The following is a 20,156-nucleotide window of genomic DNA, read 5'->3' on the forward strand; positions in this document are numbered from 1 at the left end:
AATCATTTTCTATTTTGTTCTCTATAATATTGTCTAACAATTTGTACTATAAAATGATGAAACTTCGCTTGTTATTATTGTCCAAAATGGCTGTCTGAAATTGACTGTCCGGACAACGACAGGGGTAGTTGTTAGAGTGACGGGGCTTAAATTAAAAAAAAAGACTACGTGCGTAAAATATTGTGCAACAACGTTGTGCTCCTTGATCCTTGTACATATACATGTACACTTACAACAAATTGAATTTATCCTTACCTTTACCTTTTATTTAGCATTGTGATGTGGGGAACCTACGGGTTTTTATGCGCTGATAAGGCCATCATCATCGTCAATGTGGTCGGTTTTGCTGTTCAACTCTCCTACATCTGTATCTATATACGCTTTACACAAAACAAGGTATGCAACCCTGGGCCCCGTCTTGGCGTCTTACAAAGAGTTACGATTGATCCAGTCCATCAGTGTCATATTTTTTTCTTTAGGAAATTTGCACAATGTCCTTTGAAAACAAAGAGAAGCATATATATATAAATATACACAAATTATTCTAGCCGATATTATTCATAAAACAGTTGTTTAAAAAGTCGATCTTTGTCTGAAAATAAGAAATAGGAAAGTCTAATTTGTTGTTTTCTAAAGATCTGCAACGACCTCATGAACGAAGCAAACTAAGGCATGCCAATCGGAGAGAAATAGGGTCTATGATAATGAACTTAATAGATTATTATAGACTCAACAAACCGAGTTTTTCTTTTTATTGTTAAAACTATGCATGAGTCCAAATTTTGAATTTCTTTGTGAAATAACGAATTCGCATTGAGTTTTGTTAAAGGTCAAGTCCACCTCAGAAAAATGTTGATTTAAATTAATAGAAAAAAATCAGATAATGCTGAAAATTTCATCAAAATCGGATTTAAAATGAGAAAGTTATGACATTTTAAAGTTTCGCTTATTTTTCACAAAATAGTTATATGCACAATTTAGTCACATACAAATGAGAGAATCGATGATGTCCCTCACTCACTATTTCTTTTGTTTTTTATTGTTTGAATTATACAAAATTTCAATTTTTACAGATTTGACAGTAAGGATCAACTTGACTGAACCATTCAATGTTAAACAATGATAATTCCACATGTTCAGGGAGAAATAAAACTTTGTTTCACAAGATAATGAGGAGAAAATAAGAATATTTCATGTTTCATATAATAAAATACAAAAGAAATAGTGAGTGAGTGATGTCATCAGTTCCCTCATTTGCATATACCGACCGGGATGTGCATATAACTATTTTGTGAAATTAAGCGAAACTTTAAAATGTCATAACTTTCTTATTTTATATCCGATTTTGATGAAATTTTCAGTGTTATGCTTGTTGGATTTTTTTTTAATTCAAATAAATTCTTAATTTGTCCTTTAACCACATAGACCTCATATAGCTGTCACACAGCTGCATAATGATAAAAAACATTTGTTTTAATGTCTGTGAATCTATTTACTTTAGTTAAAATAAAAGATATAATGAATCTCCCTGTTTCTTTTTCCAGCTTCGCCCCGTCCAACAAACCATAGCCGGAATAGCCTTTCTTGTTGCACTTTACATTTACATCTCCCAGTTCGTCCCAACACGTGCCTCGGCCCTCAAACAAGTCGGTCTCGTCGCCAGCATAGTAACCATTCTGATGTTCGTTGCTCCCGTTTGTGACATGGTGAGGAGACGCGATGCACAGTCGTGTCCAATTTTCAAGTGAAAAAAAAAGAGAGCATTCTGTAAGAAATAGCTTTCGCGTTTGCAATAATCTTTGATTACCAATATTTAAGGAAATAATAAGGTAGAGTGATTTTATTAGAAATCGTTGCGACATAGAATTGTCTGATGATTGCGTTCTGCATGCCTAACGATTATTCTAAATGTTTAAATCCTTAGTTGTCGAATCACAATAGAGTCAATAGCGTTTTTCAACATCCATTTCGCAGACGCTTTCTGCAACGTTGAGAATCTATTGAAAATGCCCGTCAAATCACATTGGACAGATTAGAGGTCTTTGTCGAAAGTTGGTGGAATGGGACAGCTAGCTATTCGTCTTAATATTCGGACCGGACAACAAAATTGCAAATGTTTGTCTAGTGTCCAGGACGACACTGCTGTTTTGGTTCACCGATTTTCGACAAAAGCTGTTAATTGTCATTGAAGGGCTTTTGACAAAAAATTTTCTGCGTTATATAAAGTGTCTGCGTAGAGATCGCGAAAATGCCCTATTTTATTTTTGTCGGAGAAGGCAGTGACGTTGACTCCTCGGGGCTTAATAATTATAGCGCCCTCATCCAGCGTAAAGGGGTACACAGGGGCTAAGAACAAAATATTTTAATGAATAGAGTTTTTTTTAAACACTGAGCAAAACGCTGAAAATTTCATCAAAAATCTGTCAACTAATCAGTTTGGCAATATGTTGTGAAAACATTATGTTATCACATAAATCATAGTTATTACATATTTTTATACATTGCCTTATGGTGTCTCGAGTCTAGCAGAATACGTTGCAGCAATATACATCAACAGTCAATTCAATTTTTTTTTTCAATCTTCGACATTAAGATTTGACTAAATATAATTTCATGCATTGTGGATGCGACATCAATCATCAGATTGCTCATTGCATATCCATGATGATTGGCCTATGTATAAAACTGCTTCACCGAATTTATTTAAGACTTGAAAATGTCATAACTTTATTATTCCTTGTCCAATTTTAGCGATTTTTTTTTGTATTTTGTTTGAAGAGTACCACTTTAATTGCATGATATAGCCAGAAGAGATTGCAGAGCGCCAGCAAATTCAACTACTACTACCACTACTAATGCGAGAACATTAATCTTTATCTAAAATGTCATTTTCAAAAACGTATTAAAAAAATCAAAACATTCGTTTCCACGTTTCAGACAGATTATTTCCAATTAGTCAATGCCAATTCATCCAATAACCAACTCATCTACTATCATTTGATCAACATGGTCTAAATATCATTGCGTCCACTCTCAATATTTCTCATAACCAGTTGTTCGATAGCCATTTAGTCCATATACCGTTTGGTTTAACTGGACTAAGTGTTAATTGTGCGAAATAAATGAAAATAAAATGGGAATTGGCCAACTGGTTATGAAACGAAATGGTCATAGACAAGCTGGTGATTAGACGAAGTGATTATTGGATGAAATGGTTATTGGACCAAATGGTTGTTAGACGAAATTTTGATGAACGGAATGGCATTAGACTAAATGAAGGTAGAGTATGCGATGAGTCGACGAATTGGCAAATTACCTTTCAGACAACTTGAAGATCAAGAATGTGAAATTGTTAATGTGTTATTAAAAGATGTCATCTCTTTTCCTGTCAGGAAAGTTGCCCATGCCTTATTCCAAATGGTATTCTTTTATTTTAAAGGTGCATTGCATACGAGCTAAATCAGCCAAGACAATCTCGGCCTCCCTCAGCATCGCCACCCTCATCTCTTCGTCCCTTTGGTTATCATACGGTATTCTTCTTCATGACACATTTATATCAGTAAGTATATATATATATAAAGTTAAAGTTGAAAAGACCGTTAATAAAATAAAGATACCCCTTGGAGATGAAAGCCCGTCTTTTTCTAAAGTCTCACATTAGTATTTTCAAACTGGAGTATCATCAAATATACCAATCTTACAAGAGTGTAGTGGAAGTTGTGTATACTTTCATCCTAGTTATTTTATTAACTTATTACTATTGATATTTATTTATTCATTTATTTATGTATTTCTCTTGCAGATTAATTGATTATTCTGATTTTATTTTACCTCGCGCCCTCTCTCGATATTTTTTTTTCTTTTTTGGTTTCTCTAACCATCCAACCATCCTTGCATTTTCCACGACAATCATGTATCACGCTCGTTATTTACTTTGTCAATTATGTATTTGTATATATTGAATTTATCATTTGGCGAAGATGTTATGAAATTCTGTAGGACCTACTAATAGATGGATTGGTGACTAATTAATATTAACGTATTCATATAATCGTCGCCAAATGGTTTGACGTGACATGGGCTTTCCTTCGCCGAAGTCCTACTTACGAAAATCACTGGCGCGTATGAGAGATTGAAGAACGCCATCTTAATTCAACTACTACCACTTTAGATATGCCCTTCCTTAGCACTTATCCTACAAAATTAGTGATCGAATATCAGATAAGTGAGAAAAGGGCAAAAGATTAATTTTTTTTTTTTAAACTAATAAAGAAACAATTTTTTTTTATAGATCGGACACCCGCAGTAGACACCATGATATACAAAATTAATACTGTATGCACACAAGAAGTACTTGATTTCTTTGACATTGTCATTCTGTTCATAGGCTCTGGTTTTCTTTCTGCCGAATGTAATGAAAACAGATAAGTCGATAGCGTATTTAAGCATCCACTTCGCAGAAGCTTTCTGCAACGTTGAGAATCTATTGAAAATGCCCGTCAAATCACAATGGACAGATTAGAGGTCATTGTCGAAAGTTGGTGGACCGGGACAGCACATCGTCTTAAGATTCGGACCGGACGACAAAATTGAGTCTAGGACGACACTGCTATCTTGATTCGCAGAGATTCTTGATTCATGTTTTATTCAGAGACTGCTTTTTCATGAAGGGCTTTTGACAATAGATTCTCTGCGTTATAGAAAGCGTCAGCGAAGTGATTGCTGAAATGCCGTATTAATATACTCCGCCCTTTCCCTCTCACATCAGCTACCTAACATACCGGGCGTACTCAGTAGCATTTCAAGGTTGATAATCCTCTGGAAGTTCAACGGACGTGATGACGACCACGAATATTTTTACATCTCAACGTCGTCGTCATATCTATCATCATCATCGTCATCCTCACCGTCATCCTCAGCACATTCTTTAGTGTGACAGTACATTACGAGGTGAGGAGTAAACCGAGTTGAATATTCAAAGATAAAGTTCATCCTTATTTATTTATTTAATTATCTATTTATTCAATCATTAATCAATTAATTAATTTATTTATTTACCTATTTGTCTATTTATTTACTTGTTTATTTATTTATATATTTATTCATTTATCCTTTGATCTATTAAATCATTTTTCTTAATTTGATTATTTATTTATTAACCTTTTGATCTATTTAATCATTTAATAATTTGACTATTTATTTATTTATTTATGTATTTATTTATTCATTATTTTATTTATTTATTTATTCACGTTTACTTTAAAAATACATGGTTGTCCCGTTCAAACCAATTTTCAAGGGAGCCAGTCAAATGTACATGCATATAAACGTGGTATATACAGAAATAAAAAACACTGATAGAAAATAAGTAATGACATAGGTTTTCATGAAAAAAAATCATATATGAAATGAGTATAAAACATGAAAAAATATATATTAACATAAAGACAAAAGCGTAATGGACAAAAATTATCATGGTATGGAAAAATGACAACAAAAACATAAGACAGTGATCGGAGAAATAGGTGAGAGTTGGCACTATACATATTACACTGAAGTGAAACTGAATGTAATATTTATGATGATGTTAAATTATACAAATTTCAGGCATACAAATCGGTTCCACAATAATAATAAAAAAATATAAAAAGAATATTTGGGTTTTTCGAAGATATAGTCATTTCTCGCATTATTTTTTAAACTATACATGTAGGAGCGCTGTTGGCTTAAATCGGTAATGTTGTTATTGATATTTAAAAAACAACAAAAAACAAAAACAGGCACCTTATTAAATATTTTTAGGACGCTTTCTCCACCTTGGGTCTTCATTTTTCTGACAAAAAATTATGACAAATACATGTATATGGGTTTGACGAACTTGTAAGAATTTAGACTGAACATCGTGACCCTGCCAGGCGGCATTAAGAAGTCTCTTGATTGTGACATTCTCTTGATTTTCAAGAGAAAAACAATAACCATAAATCATATTTTGTCGTTTTTGTTGTTGTTGCATATCATGCCTACAAACGTATCAAAGCGACTCTACGCAAAGTAGGTTGAAAATATGGACATCATTTTAACTACAGTGGAACTTCCTTAAACAGTCTTGACAAAAAAGACGATAACGAATCATCATGAACTGATATTAAGCGTAATGAATAAAGGGGTGAACTTTTATCTCATCAAAAAGATTTCTGTTTAATTCAGGGGGGTCAAAGACATTATTCTCAAAGTTTGCATAGTCTCATTTTGTTTGCATCTAGTGTGTTGACGAACTACTTGCCACGTTTCAAAATCACAACGAACATACTTTTATAACTCCTTGGCTATAAATGTAAACTTTATTACAAAGTGCACCAAGAACTATGACGATGAGATAAACAGTTCACTGACTGAAGTTTCATGAGCCTCAATTTATTTATGCAATTAATGGCGTAGAGTTTGATAGGACCTGAGGCGTGTTCAAACATTTTCCAAAATAAATGCAATATTTTTTTACAGGAGAAAGAATAATGGCGAGAGTCACTGCACTTTTAAAGAAGTATATGCCCCACCCGCCATTCCAGGCGATTTTAAGTGATTTTTCGTCACGGCAGGAGCGGGGGTGGGGGCATATGAGGCGACCTTCTCCCGTGCAATACTGTGCAAATTTCCAAAATCCAGGGTGGGGAGGGGGAGCATAGCCTTTCTCTGTCTATCGGGATCGTATACCCATGGCCCCCAACATCTCACTTATTTGTTTTTTATTGATATTTTCCTATTTAAATTGGATATAATAAGTAAACAATCATTACCTTCTATATAGGATTGTCTTTGTGCATGAAATTTTCAGCTCGATGAGCATATTACCCCAATAATATTGTCTTTTTTACCCATAATGCAACATTTTTAATATGAAGTCTTCTCCAAGTCACATGAACCCCACTGTGTGACTAAAGGTCTGGTCTGGTCTGCGACCCGATTTCAGAATTAACTGTAGTAGGATTTGATGCTAACATTGAGGCTTGGAATATCTTACTGTGTAATGTTCTAAATCATCGTATACGAATACCTATTTTCAAATCTGTGACTATGCTATCATCCTTCTTAGAATAAAAGCGAATTTAATAACTAGTCGTAATGACGTCATAGCAGTCGTACGATTGGCTACGATTTGAAACTAATTTGGCCTTTTCTCCGAAATAAAGGCTTGCAATCTTTCAAAAAGGTTATATTAGTATTCTTTCAATTAATTTAAAACCTCAAATAAAATTATATGTTCCATTCACATTTTCAGAAAATGAGCAAAATGCGATTTGTTCCAAAATCGGATCGCAAACAGTCGTAAGGTGTGCGGTGGCCTTAAAGCAAAGACATAATAAACCCCTAGAGACATTTAAGATGTGATAGGTAGGCCTATGGTTTGTCGGTATAGAGAGTAAATGATTGGTTTTATTATAATATTTCGCGTGTCTCTGTTTTATTATCGTTTAATGTTTTCCCTGTGTCATTCCTGCAGATGTATTTATCTTCGAGACATTTCCGCGATCCACGCCTCGCTACGCCTGTCAACACGCGTCTAATATGGATCTCTCTACCTTGTCACACACATTGCGAAAGATGATCAACGAATTCCTTGAAAATAAGTTGAAAATGAATCATGGACGATGATATTATCCTATATATTTTGTCTCCTTTTTGTCATGTTTATTATATCATCCGCACATGAATTGCGATATTCTGCGTACATGGAATTATGGGATTACGAAATAAAAAGATTATTATTTAAGAAATAAATTAATTTTTTAAACAGAAATTTTGTGTTACCTGTTCAGCTCACTCCGTTTCTCCTTTTGTTGTACGTTATGTGGGTGATACGTTCGGAACTTCGAAAATGAGTGTAATAAATCTCAGAGAATATGGACAGAGGAAATCTAGTATTGACCTTCATTACATTAAGCATTTTTCAAGAAGTACAAAAAGACTTAGGAAAGTTCAGAGCTTCAAGATTACTGGATGAATAATGATATTCATGGAGTATGAAATTCTCAATGGTAAGTGACACCACCCCCAACGAAATAGAAATATTATTTAGGTTACCTCAATAGTTAGTTTGGCACAGAGACGCAACACGGACTCAAGAGACAGTAAATGTATTGTCCGTCAAATGACAAAGAAAAGCTTGGAGGTCTTTGTCGAAAACTGGTGACCAGGAACGGTATAGCTTCGTCCTAAGTTGCGGAGCTGACGAAAAATTGCAAAGTATGTCGTTTGTCTCGAGTTCTGGACGAAACAGCTGTTTTGATTCACCGATTTTCGACAATGAATTCTTGGTTAGTCTTTGTCATGAAGGGCATTGACAATACATTTTCTATGTTCTTGTATCTGTTCTGCGCCGCGATGTGAGAACTTCCTATACACTGCATAGACGCTGTTAAAATGTTATACAGCGCTGTTTAAGCCCGTCACTCATTATCATTCCTTAAACTTTTAAAAAAAATTAAAAACTTTTTAAAACAACTTGTTTACAATATTGAATAATAGATGTTTGATAGAGTAACGAGCTTAAACAGCGTTGCTTAACACTTTAACAGCATTTTTACAGTGTATAATGTCTTTTAATCACCCACTAGCTCATGCTGGTTTTACAGTAAGAATTTCTGACTATTCACCACCTTTTATCTTGAACGAGGGGCTAGAATAATCAAAGATGAAATAATTTAACGACAGCAATTAATATTTATTCATCATAAGATCGTTCGATATTTTTATAGCTAATCTATGATCTACTTCGACATTAATAAGTTACGTATTCGAGGTTAACAACCTTAAAAATTTACATATTGATTTAGGATGATTACGCATTTCTTCCCCTAAGCGATGTTGTATGATTTCATAACCACCTTTATCATTATTCAAAATAATACCAAATGTTGAAGGGAAAGCATTGATTAGGTAGTGTACGTAGCAAGAGAGAATACACTATTCAGGGGGTTACTCCATGCAGGATGAAAATAATAAGAAGAGTAAAATTTAACCAGCATCACACTAAAAAAACCTCATCAAAATTATTTTGATGAAGAAGAATATTATTGAATTTCAAGGGATGTTATTATCAATGAAAATGGTTTAACAAATGCCCCAAGTATCCCAAGTGTATGTAATAGTCGAGCTGATGATACCATGTCTCCTTTTCCTTCTTATTAGTTTGTTAGGCCTACATGAAATAAGATTGTATTTCTTATATTAATTTATGTGTGTTTAAAACATGTCTTCCTTCAGATGTAACAATAATTAAAAAAAATCTGCTAATATGATAAACAGTAAATCAGTAGTCAATTCTCTTTTTACACATACTTGAAGGATGAAGTACTGAATGAAAATAATTTTATATCATAAAATACAAAAGAATAAGTGGGAGATGACATCATCTACCCATTGCATATTGATGAGGACGTGCCTTTTTACCGAAATAATAATAACAATTGATCTTGGTCGTGTATTTGACTCTATTAACACCAATATAATATACTGCTAAATAAGCTTCAGTCTCTTGGATATATAGCCAGTGCGAAAAAACGCTAACATGGTTTGATTCGTATCTGAATATGAGGTCGCAATGTGTCCAGTATAATAAATCTATTTCTGGGGAAAGAAAGCGTGTCTATCGGAGTACCACAAGGATCCAAATTAGGTCCGCTATTCTTTCTAGTCCTGTTACGCCCCTGGGTCAGCATGACGAAGAAAATCAAACATTTATTATTTCATGTAATAAGATAAGGGAAAGTGGGGATGTGACATCATCAGCCCACCCAATGAATATTCATTACGGTGTGCATATCTGTTTTCACAAAATATTGATAAACTTTAAAACTCAATAACTTCGTTATTTGTTATCCGATTTTGATGAAATTTTCAACATTTTGCTTTGTGAATTTACTCTATTTATTTAGATATAAATATTTTCAGCCCGGACCATCCCTTTAAAAGATTAGAATTCTCTCGTTTTGCCCCAGAATTTATATGAACTATACTCACAATCTAACATAACGTGTCTGGGCTGCTAAAACCTCGTTTCTGATCCTTTATTTTGTAGACTGAAAACACTAAAAGTTACTGATATTCATAAATTGCAAATTGCAATTTTTACGTATCATGTATCATAAGAATGAGTTACCTTGATATAATTTTATGATGATTTTACTTTGAATAGAGACATCAAAGCCAGTCAAAATAGGGGCCATTACCGACACCATCTCGGACTTAGGGTCTTTTGCAACAACATTTTAATGGAAGACTCATTAAATCTTATTATTTTATCTACACGTCCCATGCTGTATGTGCACCTTGCTTTGATATTTTGGCCGACTCCTTATACAACCCTGCAAGAAGAAGAAGCTAATAAAAAGCGAATCCAAAGGGGGCTTTGAATAAAATAACCGAAATGATGACACCGAACTGGTCTTAGACTTTCAGAAAAATTATCGGCAACACGATTTATTATTGGCAATGAGGGGGTGGGGGTAGGCAAAAATAATCCCCGAAAGAAACACAGAAACTAGTTCTAACCGTTCCAACTCTAACCATTACTATGAACTCACAATAATGAGAAAGTGTCAGAACACGTTCATTTGCATAAAAGTTTGACGACAAGGGTAGATTGTTTTCTATAACAGCCCTTGATTTGGTTTTCATGATAAAGAACTAGTGCTAATTAAGATATAGTAAAAAGTTCGCAAGGGGGTCATAACGGTATTTGTCTTAATAACTAACTGATCAAACTTTGCCTGACCTCTAAAGACCAAAACATGTTTTGCCGGACGAACTTTTTGAGCAAGCTAATTGGTGTGCGTGTTTTCATTATCATAATATAGTTTGATTGGAAGTAAATACTTTAGAATTTTAATTCCAGGACACAAAGAACGACTAGAATATTCAAGAAATATTTTTTTTTTGTTCTTGTTATTTTTATTCGATTGCTAAGAACCAGAGAACCGAAGGCTGTAGGTCATCTCCTTGTAAATAATATTGTTAAGATGCAAGTATATAGAGATTACAGCTGTACTGTACGAATTAGAATTTTGTGGAGGTAAAGTGATCAATTCATATCGCTTTTGATAATAAAGAATGACTCCTTTCTTTTTGCTTTCTAATCTATTCCCCCTTTTCTCTAACCATGCTACTTGCACATTCGTTCTTCTTAAACTCGTATTTTCTCATCCCGATCATGCACTATTTCATAATCAGTTTATGGCCAAATTAAAAAAATAAATTAAATGGAAAAATATATCTTCTGAAATTTGTGGAATTTAAATGATGTTATGAGTGTATCGGCAACAATCTCCTTCTTTTCATTTTTTTTCCCTCCGCGCTCTTATTAATATTTCAAAATGACCTTTTCATTGAGTCTTCAACTCCGCCGAATTATCAATTCCTCTTGACATCGCTGTCAATATAATCTGCTAGTTTAGCAAACAAACTAACCTGATAACTCCGTACTTCACGAGATAACCACCTGCCTGAAGTCAGCCCGTAATAAGGTCATTAATTATCAAAGATCTTGAAGTTCATCGAACTCATGTCTTGAATTTGTCTATATGTAAAGTTCGAAAAGTGGGTGCGCACTCGCCACACCTCTAAAGGCCACCGCGTTGATATATTCAGTTAAACTTTCGTTAAAGTTCAATTAAGAGGTTACGGGTCGTGTGGTCCAGTGGTTAGAGCATTGGACTCATAATCGCAAGTGAGTTCGAATCCCTACTCTGCCATTGTCTCCACTTTGATAAAAAGACATGAGAGTAATATCTGTCGGCTCTAGCATAGGGTCAGCCACTATGACTGATTAACCTAGACGTAAAATGTTTCCTCGGCAATTGGTATGCCAGCTTGGCGTTTACCAGCAAAACGCTGTCCTGCCGAGTTCCTACGGGAGGTACCATAAACAAGACGTGTTGTTTTTTAAAAAAAGTTCCATGACATTTGCTCCTGCGACAATTGCTCTGCTTTAAATTCCAAACCCTATAGAATTACCAACTTCAGCAATGTATTTAATACAATACCCTATCATAAACCTAAACCTAACATAAAACCCCATTGCAACCCTAACCCTTTATCTTAGACGAAATAAAGCACAGACCAATTGTCGCCGGAGCAACTGTCGTGTCACCGACAAAAAAGGATGAAATAATCCCATTTCCGTTTTGATCAATAACCTCATAATTTTAACCTTTTATCCGATGGCGTATAGGCTGGTTTTGAGCATGCTGGGTAGGTGCACATCCTTGGGAGGTTGAACTAAAGCACCCCCCCCCCCCCCCGCCTATACGCCCTTGTTATCTAGTGCAGATCGGAATACCCTTTTGACGGGCCAACACATTCATTCTAAATAGTGAGAAAATTGCTCATCTGTTCTGAACAAAATTAAACAAATGAAAAATGAAAATATTCTCTTTCCACAAAAAATACCTTTAACGCACCCATTTACACACAACAACACCACTATAAGCAACATCTCCTCTACCATCAACAGCACCAGGTAACATTACCACAACCGGTACCAACACCACAAACATCACCACTATCAACTTGCACCAATCCTTCACACACGGCATGTATTTCCCCTCCAACCGCGCTCCACCACTAAATAATCTACGGAAATCATATATCAAATTAATTATCTCGTGGTATCCTCTTTTATGATCTTAGATCTGACAATGTATAGAACAACAGTTTTAATAACGGTTAAGCTTTTTTATCACTTCACATTATCCCTAACGGACGTACTCTCTTAGTGTCTTATACTAAATTTAAAAAAGAATTCCATTTACAAGTAACAAAACAACAAAATAACTTTCCTGACACCGTTGATAGCTTTAGTTCAAATAATTTATCAAATCTTTTCATTTCGAGTCACATTTCATAACCACAATCACATAATCAAATGAATTAGGTATTCAATAGACTCAAGACTCAATATCCCCACAAAAAATGGGAATATAAAAGAATCATCCTGATTTGAGTAATTCCTTAAATGTTAAATCTTATAACAAACACTGTACAATGCTGTGTGTTAAAATATGGATACACATAACATATTGGAAGTCAAACTTACCCAACGGTAGGTTTCTTCATTTATAATTTCACACACTTAACAAATGTTGACGTTATAGCCCTGTATATTGCAGTTGCTTTACTGTAAAAAAAATAAACACACTTAAAACACAAAAGTAAGAGTGTTAATCATTGCCGTACGCAGATTTCTTTTTTTTCAGGAGGGGCAAGATTCGTATAAATTTTTGAAGAAACTCGAAAGCGAAAGAGCTTGTCATGGGGGCGATTTTGCATTTTCTAAAAAAAATTGAAGGATTTCGTAAACACGTTTGTTGAATTCTGTAAAAATTTTCGGTTAAGAAATGAAAGTTTTCATTTTTTTTTTTTGGGGGGGGAGGGGGGGGGGGTAACTGCCACCCATGCCCCTTCCGGTTGCGTACGGCCATACTGTTAATACAACATTGTGATCATATCAATTATACTGCAAAGTCAGCATGTCATCGCTATGATTACCAACAGCTAGTTGGTAATTATAAATTGGCAAGGTAATAGTAAAAATCGTTTACGCATTATTATGCTATACATCGAATAATATGGCAAGCGGCAAAAAAAAAAAATATTTTCAATACAACACAAAAGTCGTCTTTTTACTTGATATCGTTGAAAACATCCATTCTCATTACTTTGTATGTTCCTATGCTCTTACTTGTTACAAATTGCATTTTAGGAAGCAAGTATTTGGATAGGTTACTAACAATTCACTCTATCGGTAGCCTATATGAAAACCTTTGTTTTGATTTTCCGTAGAAATATAGGCGCAGATCCAGGGAGGGGCGGACTGTAAGGGCACATCCCGTAAAAAAAGGAAAGGCGCACTCCTAAAAAAATGAAGTTCTTGAATTTGTGCATCGATGGCCTTTGTTTTCTTTTCTTTTATTCTTATTTTTTCTATTTTTTTTTACAAATCACATCCCTGTTAACCCCCCCCCCCCCCCCGGATCCGCGGGTGGAATGTATAAATATATAAATGAATCCAAGCAGTTTTCAATGTTTTAAGCATACTTCATTCGCAAATGTGTATAAATGGTAATCGATGCATCATTAATTCTGAGGGATGATAATGACCAGTGCATTTGCAATGATTTATTTGAATATAGATTTCAATATTGCTCAAGCTGATATTTATCATTATCATTATCTATAACACCTCGTTTTTTACATGACACATTAAATCCATTTAATTATCCTACAATAATTTTTATTCGTAAAAAATAGGCAAACATTGTTATAAGCAATATATTGGAATAACAATTCATTATTCATTGTATAGAAAAACAAATGTTCAATCAATAAGCAATAAGTTTGTGAAAAGGTAAGGTAGAGCAGATTGTTTGAGGTTTCGAAAATATAATCTGATTTTTTTTTTTTTAACTCATCGGTAATTTACAAACGCTAAAATAACAATTGCAAGATTGGAAAATATTCCTTTCTCTCGTCAATAATACTGTTCGAAAACTACAATTGGAATTGAATACACGATTTGTATCAGTGTCCCTCAAATACACCGTTATTGATTTTAAAAATAAATGACCATCACCATAAAATTTCATATTTCTACTCTCTAAAAAGGAGAACGGGAAGTTTATTATTCATTTCATTCCTTGCGGCCACTTCTGAATGAGAGAAAATGTGCATTCAATCTAAACCATTATAATTCACTCTTTGTCTGCACTCTAAATGAGGCGTTTCGGAGGGGGGGGGGGGTGTCTCGCTTTTTCTTCTTTTTCATGTAGCAATTTATATTTTTCTTGGGAATCATTAATGAACTATACCACGACTTTATTCACATAGATCATTCTACCAACAAGTAAACTAGCATAAACACAGAAGGAAATTTCAAAATTATACAATGCTTGAGTTCATGTGAAGTACATACAAAAATATATATTACAAGAATGCATTTATGGTGAATGTGTTGAGCATGATGTCGCCAGTTTAGGTCATATATCGATTCATCATTCAAAATATATAGTCATCTGAATCATCGCTTCACATGACAACATCAAGTTGCACAAAAGAACATAAATTTACATAAAATGATAAATACAGTCATTTAAAAACAAAATTCTGTCGATGTGCATCGTATAACTATTAAGATGCTATAACAGTCGTCTGATAATAGAGTTGCATTGCATGCCTTGATGATATAACAACATCCATCGCTATATTAATCTCTGAGCATAAACTTGATATTGGCTTTGGTATTACGAACCCATAATGAGCCCAAAATTTTGAGGGGGCTAGAAATGGCGCATTGCGTAACATTATTTCATAAAGAGTTGCGAGCAAGCAAACATTGTGACATTACAAAAATCAAATTTTGTGATAGATTTTGACATAATATTCAGAAAATTAAATCATATATCACCCTTCTCTCTTTCCTTTTCTCCTCCCCCCTTTTTTTTTTCTTGGTCGTGAAAAATCTAGGGGGGGGGGGCAAGAGCCCACCCATCTGTACATCAGTGCCATAATTGACATAAGATGTGGTATACATTTGTAATTTATAAGCACACCAAGTACTTGAAGTGACAGTATTGTCCGGGAATGATTTCTGAAGCCATATTTTTTTTTTACGAAGACGAGGACAAAAACGAGACAAGGAAAAAATTCAAGGTAGAGGTAAACCGAGATTTTTCATCCTCTGATTCCCATCATTTCATCTCAGGCTTCGTGACCCGAGTTAAACCAGAATTCATGATACGGGTCAATGAAAATAATTATTAATAATTCAAAAGAAATCACCTTTTTTCAGTAATAAAGTTCACAACTTTCAGCATACTTATAATACCAGAGAACAGTGGTTCTTGGACACTTAAAACAGCATTATTTTCATGTACGTAATACATTATTGATAAAGTCATATTTTTACATTATCCTTTAAAGGATTTAAAATCCTCATGAACCCGTCATCATTATTATACATTGTATATCCGAAATATAATTGCATATTGAGAACAATATCTAACTGTTTGGAAGGTTTGAGAATTAAGATATTTCGTAAAAACCAGATACACGAAGATGCGTTATGGAGGCACTTTATATCGAGATTCAAAACATACTCAATACAGGACATTGTGAATTTCATCAGAAAGATAAAAAAACAAACTGTTTGATTGAAGATTGTTTCCTCATATGCTGCTTCCCAAATTTAAGATTGGCATTTTATTTACACATTGTAACTTAGTCTACAGTATATATAATGCAGGTTTTTTTTTTGGTATACTTTCATATGAATTCATCTAATAATGATTCAGTTCGCTTTTCGCCTCCCAGGCACAGGTGACGCCAAACAAATAATAATAATAATAATAATAATAGACATGGTTTGAAATTACAATATGACTGATTGAAACTCACATCACTTTCATTCACTGTGAAAGATCATTGGTCGAATTTCATTTTCATCATCAGAATCAACTTTACAAGCAAGGAAATAAGCTATCGCAAGAATTGTAGTAATAGTATGAATATCAATAGAATCAATAGAAGCTATTTCTTACTGGAAATGCAGTTTTTCCATATAAATTATATAGACATGATTTAAAGTTACAATATGACTGATTGAAACTCACATCACTTTCATTCACTGTGAAAGATCATTGCTCGAATTTCATTCTCACCAGGTTATAATTCTATAGAATCAACTTTATACACTGAAAAAAAAACGCCGATGCACTGTAAAAAATGAAGTGCTAATTTAGCACTTACAGTGCTTATATAGTGACTGCACTACGAGTGCTGATTTTCTTGTTCAAATTTAAACTAGAAAATCAGCACTCGTAGTGCTGTCACTATGCAAGCACTGTAAGTGCTAAATCAGCACTTCATTTTTTACAGTGTGTTAATTTAACACTATAGCCTGGTATCTATATCGGTCCACACCAGAGAGATGTTGAAGCAACACCGGTTTGGCGTTAGGCTAACACCAGATATGCATTAAAGAAATTAGTGTTAAACCAATATCGGTTTGATTCTAAACTGGTGTAATTGTTTCAACACTTTTCTGGTGTTTTCCGATATCGATACCGGGTTGGTGATGAATTAACACCGGCGTTTTTGCAGTGCAGTATATATACATGCAATTCCATATAAATTGATCTAGACATGATTAGAAATTACAATATGACTGATTGAACATGTTGAAACTCACATCACTTTCATTCGTTGTGAAAGATCATTGGTCGAATTTCATTCTCAACAGATTATAATTCTATAGAATCAACTTTGTAAGCAAGTAAAGAAGGTATCGCAAGAACTCGAGTAATGAATATCAAAAGAAATTATAATTAATTGATTTTCCAAAGTTGCAATATATTGTACGTAGTTATTATTCATTTACAAATGAAAAAAATAATAAATATAAAAGCCGCAACTTTAAATCGGAAATTCAGCTCGCGTATAAAGAACAGTAACACCTTTTTTTCAAAAAACAAACTGAACATATTAATAATACTTTGCGGTAAAGGAATAAAAAACTACACAACCCCCCCCCCCCCCAAAAAAAAAAAAAAAAAAAAAAAAAAAAACTTATCATTTGTATATATTAAGAACAATATCACTTTTTTAACAAATTAAAAATATGAAAATACATTGAGGAAAAGGAATAAACATGTAGGCTTACACGTGACATTTATAATTACTGAATAGAGAAATTACATTATTTCGTTGCAATCTTCTGTTTCTTCGTATCGTATCCATTGAACTCCCATCCCATCAGCTTATCCAGCCACGTCAGATGTGGCATGTAATTCGACATCGGCTTCATGTGGTGGAGATCGTGCTTGCGGGGTCCGGCTACGATGTTGAAAGGGACGATGAGTGAGAGGGAGAAGGGGAACTCGTAGCCGCAGTGCGCCTCGACGCTTATCCAGATATTGAAGAGCTGGAAGCCGAAGTAACTGAGGGTGTGGACTCCGAGCATCTTGGGGATGATGGCCGTGGTGGCGCCGACGAAGATGAGTTCGGCGGGGTGGAGGTACTGGGTTACCCAGCAGAACGGGGAATGGTACTGATGGTGGACCGAATGAATTGCCCGGTACACCCACCTATTGGTGTGGAACCAGTAGTGGAGGACGCCGTAGGAGAGATCGAACAGGAAGAGACTGATTGTCTGGTCCCAGAGGAACTGCGTCAGGAGCGGGGCGTCGTCATCAAGAGGAAAGGGCGGTGAGTAGATGTACTGGAGCACTCCAGCTGGGACGATATAGAGGGCATGGTTCCACATGGTGAGTACCAAGGTGGTGTAGAGCTGCGGTGCTGTCACATTGATGTCCTGGTGAAGCTTGTACTTGCGAAGCCATGCCCAGTGTTTGACGCCATACAGGTCGAGGAACATGTAAATGAGGCAGAGAGTGAAGTAATAACTGATGGCCATTCCGACGGGGAACGCCGGTGAGCAGAGGACCTCGTCACCAAAGAAGCTCCGGAGTCCGTCCCATAGAGGTTGGAGAGCTGAACGACTTCCATCGAAGCCAGCGATGTCCATAGGTATACGAGAGAAATTATTCCAGACGACAGATAGATCTTGGCTGACCGCAGCCATCTTTGCGGGTTATTTTTCTATACAGTCTTTCACTTTAATAATCAAACGTTGTATGACTTCTGAATATTATCCTACGTAGTTAATGCTCTCTAACGTGAGATCTAGATGTATGCATTGCGGGTGAGCATTTTTTAATGTATTCAATGTAGATCATGAGGATGGCAAGTTAATTTGGCTATCGTGACGATTTATTTTGTTCAAGAAAGGAAGAGATTACCAAGTGAACCTAGACGATTAAATGAACAAAAATGACAAAATCTTGACAGTTACCTCTAATATTATGTTTTCCAAGTATCATCCCTGTGTTTACCTTCAGACCGATGTTTTTGGATGCAGCAATCCGATTGGATGACTTCAGATGTGTATTATCTTAATGATCAAAAACGCTGTAGCATTGAAGAGATAAAACGCTCTTGTCTTGCACAATCAAAATTCTGTTGCAAACACGTAGACATTTTCAGTAATATTTTCCCATTTTGTTGAAGTTCACCTTGAGAATTAGAAGCGAGTCGTGTAAGCGGCCTATACATGTCATGTACGTTGTGAAAGTAAATGAGTGTATCCGCCTTGACATACACGTACACATCCGTGCGGTTTTCATGCAGACGGCATATTATACAGCGAGCAAAAGTTTGTTCACCTTGTTATAAACTCAACTGAGAAAAGTTTGATGAACTCTTTTTCGATCTCGATCGTCGAATCGATGCTCGTAATTTCATTTCTATAGGGTCTCGTTGCAGTTGAAGATTACTTTTTTAAAGAAACGAATGAATCAAAATTTCCTATTCGCAATCAAACGAAAAGCACCGTAAATTTGTATTCCTGGTTTTTCAAAGTGGATATATAAATGTTTTATTCACATTTCACCCCATTTCGCGCACAAGAAAGGAACATCTAAGAATTTTTTTATGATAATGGTGTGCATACTATACTTTTCACCAATCTTCATGATTTGTGTCGTGTTTTAAATATAAAGACAGGGTATATCACGTGATCTGTATGTCGTCATAATCATACATGTACTATCATATCATATTGACTTTGATCGCTTCTCCTTTTAAACGTATATGCTTCTCAACGCGCATAGCTTCGTGATGATGATGATATAATTTAGCCGTAAAACAGATATTAAAGGTAGATTCATTTATATTATAGGGTTTTGAAATGCCAATCTGGAGGGGGGGGGGGGGAGACGCACGAATTCAAAACAAATGTCAAACTTGACGGACAACATGATGACATGGATGGTGAGGGAGAGGATAGCTTTTTTTTATACCAACATCGTTAGCCAGTGGCGTAACTACGCCCCCCCCCCCCATCGGCTGGCAAAACAAAAACTGGGGGAAAGGAGAAAGGAAGAGAAATGTTATATTAAATGTGAAATATTTATTTCATGACTTTATGAAACATATTTTGCCCAGGGCCTATGTGTTCATCGTTCCCGATACTTGCATTGTCTGTTTAACGAGATATATAATCCTGTTGTACTAAAACATCCCGTTTTCAAGCAGTTTTTGTGTGCAGA

General features: G+C 35.0%; 2 protein-coding genes across 2 annotated transcripts; one reads left to right on the top strand and one right to left on the bottom strand.

Annotated features, from left to right (window-relative positions):
• The first annotated feature begins 279 nt into the window (after positions 1 to 279).
• On the top strand, positions 280 to 7,907 carry LOC129260561 (sugar transporter SWEET1-like). The gene is made up of 5 exons (XM_054898528.2): positions 280 to 396; positions 1,545 to 1,706; positions 3,440 to 3,559; positions 4,769 to 4,950; positions 7,499 to 7,907. The coding sequence occupies exons 1-4, from the start codon at positions 280 to 282 to the stop codon at positions 4,934 to 4,936; spliced, it is 567 nt and encodes a 188-aa protein (XP_054754503.2). The 3' UTR covers positions 4,937 to 4,950; positions 7,499 to 7,907.
• Positions 7,908 to 17,599: 9,692 nt separating this feature from the next.
• Positions 17,600 to 19,155, bottom strand: LOC129260559 (cholesterol 25-hydroxylase-like protein 1, member 2). The gene has a single exon (XM_054898526.2). The coding sequence runs from the start codon at positions 18,629 to 18,631 to the stop codon at positions 17,747 to 17,749; it is 885 nt and encodes a 294-aa protein (XP_054754501.2). The 5' UTR covers positions 18,632 to 19,155; the 3' UTR covers positions 17,600 to 17,746.
• Between the last annotated feature and the right edge of the window lie 1,001 nt (positions 19,156 to 20,156).

This window comes from Lytechinus pictus, chromosome 5, assembly GCF_037042905.1.
Source record: "Lytechinus pictus isolate F3 Inbred chromosome 5, Lp3.0, whole genome shotgun sequence".
NCBI lineage: Eukaryota > Metazoa > Echinodermata > Echinoidea > Temnopleuroida > Toxopneustidae > Lytechinus > Lytechinus pictus.